The sequence below is a fragment of the Glycine soja genome, chromosome 18, assembly GCF_004193775.1.
Source record: "Glycine soja cultivar W05 chromosome 18, ASM419377v2, whole genome shotgun sequence".
Classification (NCBI taxonomy): domain Eukaryota; kingdom Viridiplantae; phylum Streptophyta; class Magnoliopsida; order Fabales; family Fabaceae; genus Glycine; species Glycine soja.
In genome coordinates, this window is record NC_041019.1 from 49521253 (window position 1) to 49538824 (window position 17572).

The 17572-nt window shown below is 33.9% G+C and overlaps 3 protein-coding genes across 3 annotated transcripts; 2 read left to right on the forward strand and 1 right to left on the reverse strand.

Annotated features, from left to right (window-relative positions):
- Nucleotides 1-2650: 2650 nt before the first annotated feature.
- On the forward strand, nucleotides 2651-5336 carry LOC114395708 (adenine/guanine permease AZG1-like). The gene is made up of 2 exons (XM_028357546.1): nucleotides 2651-3962; nucleotides 4275-5336. The coding sequence occupies exons 1-2, from the start codon at nucleotides 2768-2770 to the stop codon at nucleotides 4832-4834; spliced, it is 1755 nt and encodes a 584-aa protein (XP_028213347.1). The 5' UTR covers nucleotides 2651-2767; the 3' UTR covers nucleotides 4835-5336.
- Nucleotides 5337-7272: 1936 nt separating this feature from the next.
- LOC114395553 lies at nucleotides 7273-8078 on the reverse strand. Its single transcript, XM_028357361.1, has one exon. The coding sequence runs from the start codon at nucleotides 7746-7748 to the stop codon at nucleotides 7347-7349; it is 402 nt and encodes a 133-aa protein (XP_028213162.1). The 5' UTR covers nucleotides 7749-8078; the 3' UTR covers nucleotides 7273-7346.
- A 1899-nt stretch (nucleotides 8079-9977) lies between these two features.
- On the forward strand, nucleotides 9978-16088 carry LOC114394473. The gene is made up of 10 exons (XM_028356056.1): nucleotides 9978-10140; nucleotides 10903-11121; nucleotides 11644-12024; nucleotides 12133-12273; nucleotides 12356-12459; nucleotides 12541-12765; nucleotides 13322-13813; nucleotides 14414-14841; nucleotides 15431-15524; nucleotides 15655-16088. Exons 2-10 carry the CDS (start codon nucleotides 10951-10953, stop codon nucleotides 15764-15766), a joined length of 2148 nt encoding a protein of 715 aa, XP_028211857.1. The 5' UTR covers nucleotides 9978-10140; nucleotides 10903-10950; the 3' UTR covers nucleotides 15767-16088.
- Nucleotides 16089-17572: the final 1484 nt, after the last annotated feature.

Sequence of the window (17572 nt, forward strand, 5' to 3'; positions counted from 1 at the left end):
TCCCTTTATATTGTCTATGGTTGTAGTTTCTTCTTTTATTTATTGGATAAAAAGCTAGCTTGCACTTTGATATTTAGGATTAGAAGAATGCATGTTAAACAAAATTGATTACGATAATTTGATAGGAAATTTGGTGTCTAAAAAAGTTTGAAAAATAAAATTTAATATTTTTGTTAATTTAAAAAACTCATCTTAAAAGTTACTTTAAATCTTAATATATAAATATCAACATGTCATTAATCTGTATGGCATTGAACTTGGATCTTTTGTGTAGGATCTCAACTTCAAGTTTGATTGATAAAAAAAATGAATTATACAAAAGATCATTAAAAACAATCAATCAGTTATTTTAAAAGTAATTAATTATTAAATACTTTACACTAATATCATAATAACAAAAACAAAATATAAGTATATAAATGTTTGACTAATCCTGATTTAAATAATAGCATATTTGAAAAGAAAAAGTATGAAAAAGAACCTTACCTATGAAAATGGGACTCTTTGCAAAAAGCATTCTCAATTTTTGGAGGGAATACGGTTGTCAATAGACAACATGATGTTACTAGATTGTGGTCACTCATGGGAAGGAACCCTGGCTGCTATTGTAGTTTGTAATGCCATCCACGTACAAATATTTTCCCTTCACACGTTCAACCTCACGCAGACGCAGTTATATATTCTTCCAATTAATTCCAACCTTCAAAAGTGCACTGATTACTCGTCCTCGTCCTTATCCTTCTTTGATTTCATATTTCTAGCAAACCCTTTCATTACAGGCAGCAATCAGCTACTTTCATCAATTATCGTATATGTTTTTCTTCTTTTGATGAATTATATGCGAAGCATGACGTGAATTCTTAGTACCCACGAACAATAACTAGTCCAAACTTTAATTATTAACATGAAAAAAAATACTATTGTGGAAAGATGCTACCCATCCAAAATTCAATGACTTTTGGTTTTCTAATTTCATAGAAAAATAAATTTGGATTTCCTATATTTATTTTTCCACGCATTTATTAATTAACTCAGATATGTTTGATGAAAATTGAACGGTTTCATATTTTTCTAAATGTTTGATTTTTTTTTTCAAAATTACTAGAAGAAATAATAAAGTAAGTTTGTCTCATAAGCTGAAATTAGCTTATCTTAAATAAGCTTTTGTAGAAATTAACATGGGAGAGCTGAACTTATGTATAAACTATTTTTTTTTTATGAAAGTATGGATTCCTATGATCAAAGTCCTGTTGTTGATCTTCAAAATGTAGAGATCATTAAAATATATTTTATCTCTTAATATTTTTTTTTCATTTGCATGATTAGAGAGAATCAAAACTCTACCAATATACTTAAGCTAGGAATTCATCCATCTATCAACTATTTTGGTTGTATAAACTAATTTTAACTCATGCAAGAAGCCTACATCTTATTTTTCACTCATATAAATGGTTGTTGAAAAATTTATCCAAACATAACTTAAATTATAACTAAAACATATGCCTCAACAATTATAAATATGTAGATTATCCTCTTTTTATACTTGATTATATATTATTTTGGATCACTATATTATTGATGTAAAGTATCCAATAATTTTATTAATGATTAAATCTTTATTAAAAAATTCGACTGATCATCCTTAATAAAAAATTTCATTTTAATTATGTTATTTTTCATTTTCTATTCTTGAACTTTATTATCCCTTTTATTACCGTCCCTCCTTTAGATATTGATGGTACAATTGTGAGCCTGTGTCCCTGGATCTCTACTTTAGTGTCATTATTCCTTCTTCTGCGACTATATAGGTTTGCTGCTTTATCCTATATGGGAAACGACATTCATTCATGAATGGTTATACAACGAAAATCCATATGAAGCGCTTATTCTACACTTCTCACTTGGTGTAATTTGCTACATGGGTTGAGTGAGAACCTAGTTTTCGTCTAGTATATATGCGTGCATTTCTAAAGAATCCAACATACCTTATTATATGTGTTGGTGGAATTACTTAAAAAGAGGTTGATTGACCACACTGAAACACCTTTTGAAATTAAATGGAATTGTTTTTAATTATTAATTAAATTATGTTATTAGCATGTGACCGTTTTGACTGTTAATTGAGTAAGTTTGTTAATGATAAAAAAACCTCATATTAATAATATTTAAAACAATCCAATTTTGATATTTAATTTTTAAAAGCGCTTTAATTTGAAAAAGAAAAAAGCTCTTAATAAGACAGAGAAAGAAAAAATAAAATAGATCCAACATTAAGGAACCCAATAGCGGCGAGGAATATAATTAAATAAGATAGCCACATAATAAGATGAAAATAGATGCTCATAAAATGGAATATATACACATTTTTTTTCAATATCCCAAAAATAGAGATAAACCAAAACACTTATATTTTTGTTTCTATCTCCATAAAAACAAGCGGCCAATTTTAGCCATATATAAAATCGTAACATAACACAATATATCTTGCTTTTATTTAATTTTCTCATAACTTCATATATGTTTTTCCTTTTTAGTAGGAGTATATGATAATCCGAAAAAACAAGAATTAAAAAAAGAAAAAGAAAAAATGGACCCAACGGAGACGAGGTCCAATAGTACTAACAAGGAATATAAATATGATAGCTACATAATAGGATGAAAATGGATCCCCATAAGTAACCTTCAACCTTCCTTCCTTATTCTTAATGAATTTTTTTTTCCCACTTTAGTCCACGTTCCTTATCCACACTCACATACACATTCTTTCATGGCTCAACTACAGCCACCACCACTCTCGAGTCGCAGTTCTTCAACTGTGACTCGAATTAATTTGGTGGTGGCTCAAAGTTGCATCGGCAAATATTTTAAGCTTGTCGAGCGCAACACCACCTTCACCACTGAGCTCCGTGCTGGTACCGCCACGTTTCTCACAATGGCCTACATTCTTGCTGTCAACGCCACCATTATTGCTGACTCGGGTGGCACATGCAGCGTCTCCGATTGCACCCCTCTCTGCTCTGACCCGAAAACCTCACCCTCCCATTGCCCAACCCATCTTTTAACCCGACCCGACTCCTCATGCAAGTACCCGCCTGTCAACCCGGGCTACGCGGCGTGCGTGGAACGCACGCGCCGTGACCTCATCGTGGCCACCGTGGCCTCCTCCCTCATGGGCTCCGCCGTAATGGGCCTCTTAGCGAACCTCCCCTTAGCCCTAGCGCCCGGCATGGGCGCCAACGCGTACTTCGCCTACTCCGTGGTCGGGTTCCACGGGTCGGGTTCCGTACCCTACAAAACCGCATTAACCGCCATCTTCTTGGAAGGCCTAATCTTCCTCGTAATCTCAGCCGTCGGCTTCCGCGCCAAACTGGCCAAACTCGTTCCCAAACCCGTCCGAGTCTCCTCCGCCGCCGGAATCGGTCTCTTCTTAGCCTTCATTGGGCTTCAAAGCAACGAAGGCATTGGGCTCATCGGATTCAGCCCATCAACACTAGTCACTCTCGGAGGCTGCCCGAGGAACAAACTAACGGCGTTAGCTCCGGTCATCACAATTAACGGCACCGTTAGTTTAATCCCCGGCGCCACCGTCTCCGACAAGATACTATGTTCTGGGAACCGCATGGAGAGCCCAACCCTATGGCTTGGTTTGGTCGGGTTTTTCATTATTGCTTACTGTTTAATGAAGAACATAAAGGGGGCTATGATATACGGCATCGTTTTCGTAACCGTGATCTCGTGGTTCAGGAACACGCCGGTTACGGTGTTCCCGAATACCGAACTCGGTGACGCGGGGTATGAGTATTTTAAAAAGGTGGTTGACGTGCACGTGATAAAAACCACCGCAGGAGCGTTGAGTTTTGATAGCATGTGGAAAGGTGCATTCTGGGAAGCTTTGTTCACGTTTCTGTACGTTGATATATTGGACACCACGGGGACGCTGTATTCCATGGCCAGATTTGCAGGTACGGTGCTCGTGGTTTGATTATTTAAATAATCAAATCATAACAATAATTTATTATCAGGATCCAAACATACAAATTATAAATGCTTTTCTTGTATAAAGGAAAAGAACTTACTTGAACCATTCATGATATATATAATAATTCAGCATAATTTTCAAAATTACTCACAATCGTTAAGACACAGGACATGTAGTACCTGTTTTTCAACTGGTTAATAAATAATTGGATTACAAATTCACAAGCGGTTATAATAATTGTTAGGTATTGTTATTTTTTTTCAAAATTAGTTTTTTTGAGCAGTCTTATTTGCAGGGTTTGTTGACACCAACGGTGATTTCGAGGGGCAATATTTCGCGTTCATGGCGGACGCGTCGTCGATCGTGGTGGGGTCGCTGCTGGGGACATCGCCGGTGACGGCGTTTATCGAGTCGTCGACGGGGATACGGGAGGGGGGGAGGACGGGGCTGACGGCGGTGACGGTGGCGGGGTATTTCTTGATGGCGTTTTTTTTCACGCCGTTGCTGGCGTCGATTCCGGCGTGGGCGGTGGGGCCGCCGCTGATAGTGGTGGGGGTGATGATGGTGAGGTGTGTGGTGGAGATTGATTGGGAGGATATGAGAGAAGCGATACCGGCGTTTGTGACGATTGTGTTGATGCCGCTGACGTATTCTATTGCTTATGGGTTGATAGGGGGCATTGGGACGTACCTTGTGTTGCATGCGTGGGACTGGGGAAAGGAGGTGGTGAAGAATTTTTTTACTAAGGAGAACTTTAAGGATAATAATAATAATATACCTAATGCAAATATAAATGTAAATGCAAATAGTCGTGTTGTTGATCATGAAGAAGGATATGATGATAACAAGGTGTAGAAGTATTATAGTTTCTTTTTTAAGGTGAATATTGGCAAGGAAAATTAAGAGACGTAGTATGGACTGATCGGGGTTTAGCAAAAACTAATAAGGAATTGATCAGATTTGTGTAAATTTTAAAATATTAGTGTATGTACAAGGTGTTTTTCATACAAAGGGTGTTCGTTTGTTGAACGAAAAGGACATCTAATTATTGGGTCTTGATCCGGAATTAACATGAATTTTTTCTGGGTATTTGTGATAAATTTTGTGTAAGAGGGGATGTAATAATTCAGGTAAAAGAATGGCACTTGCTCTATTCTTGTTAGCTTGCTTGTAAAGGGGGTCGTGAACGGAGCGTTCCAATTGGTAGAAAAAAACCCGGGGTGCGGGGATCCAAAGATTTCATGAGTTTGCATATGAGAAATACTTTACATAGGGTTAAGAATAAACACATATTCTTATACTAAATAGATTATTCTTTTTTACCTATGAATGCAATTGAACCTTATCTCTGTGTTAATCTTATGGGTTAAACAATGACAATGTGACCATACAAGTTATGTTTTTTTTATAATTATTTTATAATATATTTTAAAAGGCTTGTATGTAATTTTTTTAAAAAAAAATAGATGGAGAGACAATTTAATATAATATTAAAAATCTTGAGGTTTATGTTCTCTGGTAAGCAACAAGCAATGTAGAATCAGATCAAGTAGGAAAGCAAAGTTTGTTTAACTAAAATTATCTGAGAAAATTAAAATGGCATTGCATATTTAAGGAAGTAAAATGTGAATGTGATATACTTAAATCTAACTCTTTTTTTTTTTTGTCGCGTCAAAATTGATTTACCTTATTTCTGTTAGTATAGGACTTACACAAGCTCAATGCAGCATCAGACTTTGCCTTATTTCTTTCAACAACAGGGGTCTCTCTTCACATCCATCAATTGTTGCACCTTGCACGGTATCAAATCAAAGCTTTAAATAAGATTACCAAAACGCAGATAATTAAATGGTTTTTCTTTAGAGAACCATATATGTAAGCAAATCAGATTCCATTTTATACGAGGAGATAGATAGCAAGCACAGCCTAATTGAATTGAAGCAAAAAGAAAATTTTAAAGAAATATGCAAACGTATGAAGAATTTTGTGAAAGCATACACCATATATTTTTTCTTAAGCTGCACTGCAAAAATAATTTTTGATACATCACAAATAAATAATATTTACCCAGTCAAAATCACATGCTAATAGCTAATTCCTTGTTATATTACTAGTATACGTCACTCAATAAAAATTGTTTAAGTTTAACTTATGAAAGGAGGTGTCAGATGCGTATACCCAAAGAGTAAACCTTTTTGGGTATAAAGGCACCCAAGTTCATAAATGTTCCCACAAAATTTGTAATTTATGAATTTAACATTAAGAATTAGGAATTAATTTTAGCATTGCATATTCTGTTTCTTGATCAGAAACAAAATCTAGTCTATAATCTATTTCGGCTAAGGGAATTAATCAACAATACTTTACATCCATCCCCAAAAAGATATGAGAATCATAAAGGAAAGAGGGAAGCTACGTCTATAAATTATTCCAAAAGTCCAAAATGAACTGAATCATGGATGTGAACTACTGAATTAAGTCAAACTAAGGTTTGACCTTGTTCCCACAATATATATAGCTGGAAATGGCATCCATATGCTCAGAGTCATTTCCCATTGCCTCCAAAATCTCACAAGGAAGGTACACCTCAATGTCAATTGAGCCTTCTTCAGCGCCAGTAAACATAGTAATACCATTACCTTTTTTTTGCACCACCACTATTCTTAGTTCTTACTACAACAGGCTAACCTGAAGTTTAAAGGGTAGTATTATTTTTCCTCATGATTTTTATGAGTAAGAAACTTTTCCTTCTCCATTTTTGCGGGTTTGAAGCAATGACACTAACTTTATTATTTATAAAGTATGCATTAATTTTCTTTCCTTTTTCTATTCTCAACCCGTCATAATTGATCAAGAAGTAGAGAAGTCTTCTCTAACCAACATATATATAAAGAGCAATTAATATGTTAGAAAAATATTATTAAATGGTGTAGAAGTATCATAATTTATATTAACTTTCACATGATATGTAATCATGTATCATTAATTATTTCTAGTAACTTAAAAAATTTAAATATGTGGCTCATACAAATTGGTCAGGACCATATAGATACATGATAGTGTCTCCCTAATTATCTAATAATTTTTTCTTTTCGGTGGAGCTGAAATGAGTAAAACGATCCTGATTATGTAATTGATTAATAACATTGCCCAAGTTTTTATATAAGAAAGTCCAAGTATATAGCTCATTTGATACAAACTTTTTTTTTTCGGGATCCATTCTAATAATAATGAGAAAAATTTCGGCATATCCCCTTTTTCACTTAAAGTCTGGTGGGAACTGCTGTGAAGAAGTCCGAACATACAACGTAAGTAAGGCCACAACGTGAATTGCATGAATTTTTTTTTTTTAATTTATGCAAGGGTTTCAATCCCTACATTTATCTAAATCTTCCTTGAGCATTTCAATCATGTTGTCCTTCTCATATAATACTCCTAAGAGCCTCATATTTTCTTCTTTGAGTGCCTCAAATTGGCAAATTATCCTTGCAATTTGAGCTTCAATGGCCTCATCACTCAACTCAAAGACACACTCCACAACTCTAATGACACGCCACAAACTCACCACAACCAACAAACCACCCCCTTTCCTCACCAAAAAGGCTTCCAAAAATATAGCCCCTATGGCCACAACTCCATCAATAACATACCCCACATGCTTGAAAAATGAAGAGCCTATCCCTACTAGCAAAGCCATTGTCTTTGCTAAAAGAAAACTCAGAATGCCAATTCCAATCCTATGGAAACATTGTTCTGCTATGCTATTCATCGCGTTTTGCCCACACGAAACTAGAGAGGAAGATAGCTCAAGGATTGTGATGATGAGGTCTACAATGAGCAATGAGATTGTAAACACACAAACCCATGTTGAATCAAGGAAATTGGCCAAATGGGTACGCCATAATGCTCTATTATTCAAATCGATCTTCTTGGCTGGATGTGGTGAATAGCTGCAACCATCTTTGCCTTCTCTGCCATGATTTCACTAAACTTTGGACAGATGAATCTAATATTTGCATGGAAAAAGAATTGGTGCGGGCTTGTGTTTGATTGGTTTCTGAGGAAACACATGGACAGATATTTCAAGGTGTTCATTGATGACAAATATTGCGAGGTGCAGATTATTTGGTGATAATTTCATGATTTTAATACAAGAGAGTTATGATGATGATTAACTTTGACGTATTACTCTATCTGACATTTTAATACAAGATTATTAGTAGATAAGTAAGCTTTGAAGGTTTTGCTAACTTTAGCTTTGGGGTCTCGTAATTAGACGGCCACATTATTTGCAGTTAGGTTGTCGTCATGAGAATTAATGTCTTACGAGAGACTCAATATATCTTCCTTTTATTGGATTTTACTCACGTATAGCATTATTAATTATATATAGTACGTAATTTATTTAATATTTTCTTTTAAATTTAATCATATTTTTTCTTGCATCCTCTATCAAAGGTCATTGACCAGTAGGTGAAAATTAAAAGTAATCACAAAACTGAAGGTTCGTCTCCCTTAAGGCCTAAACCAAAAGTAGAATCAGACATGTTGAATCTATGCAAGAAAAATAAGTCTTTTGAAGTCATGGTTCGACTTCTCTATGCTTTTGTTTTGATTTTCACTCTTTCTCTTTTTATGTAACATGGGAAGAACGTGTATATCAGTAAATGAGTTTTTTTTAGATAAATAAATGTTAATTTTTATTAGTAGAAAAATTCGAATCCATGACTTTTTTTTTTCCTTTGGTATTAGACCAATCTTATATTTCCATTGAAATACTTATCTAACATATTGGTAGAAACACTATTATAATTCAGATGTTGACTCTCCATGCTTTACCCATGTCATGGAATGTTCATATTAGGAAAATGCTGCATTGCTCAAGTTTGATTTCGGGCGAGTTTAAACCAATTGATGATTGAGTTCACTCGTATGATAATTGTGGGTACTATTAGCTGATATTTACTTACAAGTTTAAATAAATACATTTATTAAAATTCAGCTGTATATTTAGATAAATATATTTATTTGAATGATAACCTTATGTAATTATCTAGATGTTAGGATTATAAACACATTTAAGAATCACAAGTGTTCTCATTATTATAGGTACTAACTTTTGAATATGCATGATTTGTTTTTACCCAAACTTATGCTCTTGATTTATCTTTTGGCAGTAAGTTTGTTAATAAATTTATTGTACCTAGTAAGAAAGGAGAATGTCAAACACACACATCTCACATCATAATTGTACTACCCATGCATATATATATATATATATACAAAGAGATGAAAATCAAGCAAATAATAATCAATCATTTTCTAGTGGGAAATGAATTTTGTTGATGTTGTATTGCCTCCGATCCCTTGCAAGTTGTAACCAATATTTTTCATTGTTTTTGTTGATTCTTGGTTTGAGGCACATTATAATTATATTTGTAGCATAAGATACAAGGGAAATTAATTGTGCACTATAATCAACTCTCCTAGGATCGCTTTGGAACCTTGAATTATTTCAAGGCCATTGATTGTCACATTCACATGCACCATGACATTGACCACCTTCAGGACTTACAATTTTATTTAGTCCTAACAATAATGATTAAAGTACCTGTTAATATAGTATATTTTGAATTATTAAAGCTTACCATTTGTTGCAATCTGCATTAGTATATCTTTATCATACATAAATGAGCAAATTAATGCAATCTTTCGTTAGATTTATTCTAATTACTAGTGTATTCTAATTACAAGCCTCCCCTTATCCCAAACGGTATATTTTACTAACAGAATTTTGCATGTGATCGATTAGCAGGTGATGTTTCAAAGATTTTTTCTTCTCAGCGCCGTTGCCCTCCACTAGCCAGCAGCTCCATAGCAGATGAAAATTGGGATTAGGGTTAGGTCTGTGTTTGGAACAGAGGAGAGGGACATTTTTGGGTTTTCAGTAAAAGATCATGACGTTAAATAATTTGCTCAATAAAATAAAACAAGGGCAAGTTCAATTTTATTTTATTTTGGTTTTCTTGTCTTTAGCGTTTTCGTTCTCTATCAGACTCTCACAGAAACAGGCCTCGCAGTTTCCGCTCCAGCCAAATTCTCACTTCCGCTTCTCCGCCCCATTTCGCCGCCCTCTACGGCGGTGCATCATCGAAGCTCAGGTATCTATCTCTCTCTTTGCAGTTGCATGTACAGAGATCGTGCCAGTTTAAATTACTTCATTCTCTCTTTGTTTTTCCTTGCAATGCTTTTAGCCTTGCTAGTTGCAACCACCGTTTTAGAGCAATCTAAGATCCTTAGTGGAGTGTTACCTCACGCAGCTTCAGTAATTGCCCTAGTGCCGATCTATTATTCCGGTTTTCTTGATTAATTGTTTGCGTAATGTTGTCGTCAAAATGAAGAATTCTGGAGTACACACTATGTAAGAACATAATTGGGAGATTCTACTATATTATGGACAGATTTTTTACCTATTTTTTACTTTATCTGCCGATGACCCGTACCTCTTCCTAAGATGATAAGAATTCTGTTGTATTTGTCAAGTGTATTATCTTGTTTTATGTACTAAATTTTCTTATTAGGAAGTATTGCACTGTAAATTTGGGATCTTCAGTGTTACATTTGTGTGAAAAAAAGTTACCGAGAAACTTACTGTGTCCAGTCCAATAGATTTCAGAGATAGTTTCTGTGTTGATTGACATTATTTCTTGATATCATGAGGTGTAATTCTTGATGTAATGTTCCTTTATAAAGTTAAAAAAAGGGAAGTACAGCATACACTATGACCTATACTTTCATCTAAATCTTCTTCAAGTTTTTATTTATTACATAAATTGTTTTTTAATTTGCATATTGTTTTCTTTTTTTGTGTCTAACGATTTTTAATGAAGTAAATACATGCTTGCCTCTGTCTAATATTGCAGGGACTTCATGAATAGTAGCTTAGTTTATGTGAAGATCATAAGAGGAAGATGAGAAGACATTGTAGGCTTTGGTGGCCAATGCAACTTTTATCAAATGAAGAATCGTCATCCAGTATTTTGTTGGGGTGGTTTGTCACCTGCTCACCATCATCCCTTGACATTATTGTAGCCTTTACTTGCAGTGAAGTTTTGCTTTCTAGTTATAGTCCTGGCATTGAGGTATAAAACTAAATTTGAGTTCACAATCCCTTTTCCTTGCATGCAGTTTAGAGTAAAGCAAATGAAATAACCATAGTAGCAATGAATTTATTGGTTGTATGTTTGTTACAGCTATTAATTGCAGAGGAAATTTTGAGTTTCCTTTTTTGTGATATTAAAAAAAGTTCCTGCAAGAGTTGTCAAGTTTAAATAAAAATGAACTTTTTCCTCTTAGAATATTCAGTAATATATGTATAAAATTTATTGCTAGATATTCACAAATTTGTGGAAAAAACATATAAAGTTTAATGGGAAAATAAATTGATTTGGATTGGCATCAATTCACACTTGAAATGATGCATAACTACTTTGAGTTAGTTATGAAAATCTTGGTTCTATGACAATATGTGGTGATAGTGGTTGGGAAAAATCCCACTGATAAGTTCTTTTAATGATTTTTTCATACAACTTGTCTTGGGTGGTTTCTGGAACGATCCAGTGTAATGAGGATCACTGACATGATTAACTTCTACTCTCTATCAGGGAATCATTCATGGCACATGTGGGAGCATGCCTTCAGTTCTTGAGGATAAGTCCAAGTTCTCTGTGCTTGGTCTGTGTGTCACTGACCCTACTACTAGTAATGGCTTGATGAATGGGGCGGAAGATGACAAAAAGAAGTTCTCTGAGTTTGGCAATGCTTTGCAAGAGGGAGATACAGATAGAAAGAATAACTCTAGGAGTTGTTGTTGCTTCCAGTTAGATGGTTCATTGAGGAAAAGTAGCCAATATGTTCTTGGAAGAAGTAATTGGGTTCTGCTCATGTTTGATTCTCCTGAACAGACTGATGTAGGAATACACAGGCTTCCAAAATTGCATCACATTCATTGGAATGGACTAACTGTGTCACAATATGATGTCCACGTATGTAAGTCATTATTTCTTATACTTGCCTTTCTGCAAGTACTTGTGATTTCTCAAGACTTTTATCCCTCTCTCAAACAGATATATATGATATTTAACCACTTGTAGGTTATAATTTATGAAACACCCTCTTATGGTGCCCATCATTTCTCATTATGTCATCCGGGTTCAAATGAGAAAGCTAAAACTTCCATTAAAAATCCTAAATGGGTCGATGAGCTTCATAAAAAGCAGCAATTCATTGAATTGGTAATGCAATTTTTCTTAGTCATATTTGTGTATGCAGATTTTGTCCTCATTGCTAATCCTCCTTTTCAAAATTTCACCTCAGGATACAATTACTCTGGCAATTAATTGCACAGCTGCTGCTAAAAGAATTTTTGAGACACACCTGGTCCCAAGAAGATCATTGAGCCAGCTCTCCATATTTCCCATGTACACACTTTAACTATTGATGCACCATCTCTTGCTCAGTTGACTTTCATGCTCTGATGGATCTATATTGTGACTTTTCAGGCTTTATGTTGTCACAGGGCACCTGTTTTCCAAATTTTGGGCATCGATCTCCACCATGCTCTATATTGTTCTTCAGTTTTTCCAAACACATTTTAATTACGAATCAGAATCATGGGTGTATGGGACATCAACAAATGTATTCATTAAGACTGCTTGGATAAATATGCGAATCCGTTGTTGTCAGATATTATATTGGCCAATCTTTCTTTGGGAGAATGACCTCAGGTAATACGAACTTTTAGGTAAAATATATTACTCTGTCTGATATGTGGCAGGTTTCCAATTTTGTAAGCTTTAATATTTAATAAAGTCCATGTAATTTATTTTCTTTCAAAGGACAAGTTTTGGTGGGGCTGTTAAAGAAACTAAACCAAACCCAACTAAACTTGTTAAACTGAATTAAACTGTGGTTCAGTTAAGTTTCTTTGCCTTGAACAAGTTTTGGAGATTTATTGACTTGAATTTGAGATTGAATTGAGCATCATTCTGTTTCCTCCCTCCATGTCTATTCCTTCCCTTCTACTTTGCTTTTCCCTTCCTCTACCTTTATATCTCAACATCAATGTAATCATATACAGGATTTTATTTACATTACAATTACACATATATTACTGATGGTGATAGTTTCTGATAAATGTAACTTCAACTTATCTTCTAAAATTAAATGTTTACTTTTTTTTTCTTTTTTGAGGCAATTGTTTACTATTTTTAACCTTGTGTAATTTATTTTATATTGATTTTATGTTTTCTCCATGTTTAACACCATTCTTTTGTGTGCAAGGTCACAATCATGTGTTGAATATGTAGAGAAAGCTGCAATGCATAGGCATTCTATGTGGTCTACTTTGGTTGTTGATGTTCTCCTGGGAAACTTGGTTGGTTGGGCATTATTATATCACGCAGAATCAGTTTGCCTTTCAGTTTTGAACTTTATGCATGGGTTTTCCACATTTTTGCGCTCTGGGTGTGTGTGGTTAATGGGAAACCCTGCAGGCTTCAAATTGAATGCTGAGTTGGCTGGAGTACTTGGCATGGCTTCTTTGAATGCAGTCCAGATATGGTCAACACTCTGGATCTTTGTGGGTTACATCTTCAATTATATTATTCAAGGGCTTTCTGTCTTAGGAATCCTTTGTGGATTCACTGTTCCTGCTGCTTTGGTCATAGACATGATTGCACTGGCAACTTTACACATTTCAGCTCTTCATTGGTTTATTTCACTTGTATATTCATCACAGATACAGGCATTAGCTGCCTTGTGGCGGCTTTTCAGGTAATGAATTCTGGTTCAGTTTTAGATGATCGCCATGAGTAAGGAAGTGATTTGAATGAGAATTGAATGCCCTAATTTGGTATTTTGTTTCATAAATGGAACTTTCTAATTTAAATAGTTTTAGACAATTCAATAAGTTATTCACATTAGAGGTCCTTGTCTGCTGATAAAATTGACAATTTTTTTAAATAATTACATTGAGAGACCTATACTCACCAAATAGATGCTAGTGAGGTGATCTCATCTGTCAAAATTTTCCCTTTTTCTTGTGGATAACTATACTTTTTATGTAGATAATCCTTCATACGTAAGCTATAATGTACCTCTGAAAACATTGGCAATGAGTTTAAGGAACAAGAGCCAATTACAGCTAGCTATTTAGAAGTTGAAGGTTTAGTAATTTTGAAGATAACTTATGATATCGTAAAAGTGGAGATCATAAGAGTCCCTTGTATTTTCTGAAAACCATCATATTTGCTGCACATATTTATTTTTGATTCAGTATCCTTTAGAAGAATAATTATTATAGATACACAAATATTTTGCACACATGCTCTTCTTTCTCGCATATTTTCATGATGTTGCTGTTTATTTTGGCAGGGGTCGGAAATGGAATCCTCTGAGGCAGCGGTTGGATAGCTTTGACTATACTGTGAAGCAACACATTGTTGGATCACTTTTATTTACACCACTTCTACTTCTTTTACCAACTACTTCTGTTTTCTATATATTCTTTAGTATCATGGACACAACCATTAACCTTGTCTGTCTACTGATTGAAGTCACTATTTCGGTAATTCATGTTACCCCTTATACCAAGATATTTCTTTGGTTGGTAAGACCAAGAAGATTCCCTTCTGGAATATGGCTTGAAATTATTGGTTGTCAGAGTAATAGTACTGCTTCTCCAAGTACTGACATTACTGATGAAATGACCTCATACAAGGAGTCATTGCATGTAAAGGATTTCAATAGAGAAAAATCTAGTAATCTAGTTTCAGCTCTCCACAGCAACTACTTGAGCTTAGGTGAGGCCTGAAGCTTTTACTTGTGGGTTCAGACTGATGCTTGTATTCGGTTGTCAAGATATGTCTCTATGTTAATTAATAGGGAAACTGAATGTGATATCATGTGGTAAATGTACAACTTTGTTTTATGAAAATGTGTAGACTTGCTCTATTAATTTCTATGGCTTTTACTTGAAGAATTTGGATATATATTGTCAATGTGCAGCTTTGTTTTATGAAAATGTGTAGACTTGCTCTATTTATTTATGTGGCTTTTACTTGAAGAACTTAGATATATATTGTGAATTATCTTTGATGTGTATTATAGTAAATCCAACAGTGATGATGATCTGTCTATTTTGTTTTGTTTGGTAATTTTCTTTCTGCCTGATTGCATGTCAAGATAAAAGCAGTATATCATAGATCCAGACAATATTGAACATTCTTTAAGAAATGTAATTGAAAACTTGATTGAAATTTTGATTGGTGATATCAGATTCTTCCTCTTGATATTTTGATAGCTGTGACCTGGGAGTGGTGGCAATTTGCATTATATGCCACTGTTGTATTTTTGCATGGACAAACATTACTGAGGTGGATTAAATTTCAGGAAAAATTATCTCACCTCACTACAAACATGTTTTTTTGGGAGTTTCTGGGTCAACCATCTCCACAGTGGCTCATGGAATACTCATTGGGCAAAGGTGTGATATCCTGGTGCCAAGTGCTCTTATGGTTTTTATGATTTGATAATCCTGTTTCTCTGATTTTTTGTTTGGTTTTTATGTAATAACACTTTTTATATTTTTCTCCTTTTACTCCCTCATTTACCAGAATGCCATCTATGCGCGGCACCCTTCTACCTTCACCAATGCCATGGACGTCTATGCACTACAAAGAGTATTGGCGTGTTTGCCATGATTCACTTATTGCATGCTTCAGATGACAATGGGCTTTGGCTCAGGTTTTATTATTTTTATTATAACTCGGGATTGAATTACACACTCAGTTTCATCCAACTTGCTCTACTCTCGTGTTAGTGGTTTTTTCTCTTTTCAATGGGTAGAATGCTTTAAATTGTTCTTCCATAGTTTAGTAAGTTCCTACTCGAGTATGGTACAGTAGGCATTTTTTTTTTTGCTTTTCCCATGCTGAGAATGGTGTGTGCTAAAAGTAACATTTTTTTTTTACTGATTTTGTAAATATATTGTTTAACTCTTATGCTTGGGCGCATATATATGTTTCATTGTTTATTCTTTCTTTTTTAATTGTGGGTGAAAAATTGAAAATCAGTGTTTTATACTGCTACCCTATTGGGAACCAGAGAAAGTTTGCTGGTCTGGAATCTGGATCCTGCATCCAAGTGATGTCCAATTTATTTAGTACCCGAATACATATAGGAAGGGATTTACTTCTTTCAAGAATAAGCTTTGTCTAACTTGATAACTTTTAATAAATATTGAATTTTATTAATTCAGCTGTTAGTTTGAAAATTCTTTTTAAGTAGCTTAAGTTTATATATTTTTTTATAATTTAAAGGTTTTTTTACACTTTATCAATTAATTTTATTTTTATGTATGTTTCTCAATCAAAAGTTTAGGCCCCTTTGCACTTTGCAGCAATAGATTAGGTGACATCCAACGACACAATAGGTTTCAATATTCTGGCTGTTAGATATTTTCTTGGTGTAGATTCTGCCTGTTAGATTTGTGAAAGAAAAGAGTCTATCTGCCACCCAATATTAGCACAAATTATTGTATGATTTGCACCACCATATGTTTACCATTAATCTGTAACTATTTTACATAAATTATGAAACTGAAGTATATTTGCATAAAGATTAAAAAGTGGGGGAGAGGATTAGGGTTTGGAAGGGTTTAAATACGAGGGATTGTTTGATTTTAGTACTTATGAGATGCTTATTTCATGAAATTTTTTAGGACTTTTGAGAATGTGAAGATGAAAATGTGTATTCTAACGTTTATTTGAAGGTATTCAAAAAATATTTTTAGGTATCTTTTATTTCCTAAAAAATAAGATGTTCATGCTTATGTTGATTTTGTATTGAGATGATTTCCATGAAAAGAAAGTGGAAATATGAATTCCTATAGGGTGAGAATCATATTAATTATGTAAATTTTTTATTATAGCTCAATATCAATACCTATATTAATAACAAAGACAAAAGACAAATATGTTGTAATTGATTTTGAAATTTAATTGTTGATATGAAGGTTGATGTGATTTGCTTTCTTGTTTACTTGGGGTGTGGTTAAAGTTTTCTTATGTGTCTTTTTGTGTTACTTGTTCTTTACAAGACTAAAAGATATTTTGGTATTGCGTTTCTTTAATAATAAGATATAGTTTAGGAATTTATGGAAAAATTTGTAAACTGCATTGTCTAATCTTGTGTCTTATTGTGTTGGTGTATATAATAATTTCCTTAATATAAAAATGATTTTTAGTAATATAACATACATTCCTAGAAAAAATTATAATGAACTAAACACATTTTTAAATATTTCTAAGAATATAAAAAAGATTCTCAACCAATTTTAATAGCTAAACAAATATTTCTTTTTTGAAATACCCATGCATATCATATCCATCTAATATTCTTGAGAATAATATTCGCCAGAATGAAACAAGATTTCGTGAAACAAATATCTCCTTCCAATTTTGATTAGTGGATTTAGTGGTTTGTGATTTTTTTTTATTCTTGCTAATTTTGTATACTGAGGGAGGATGGTTT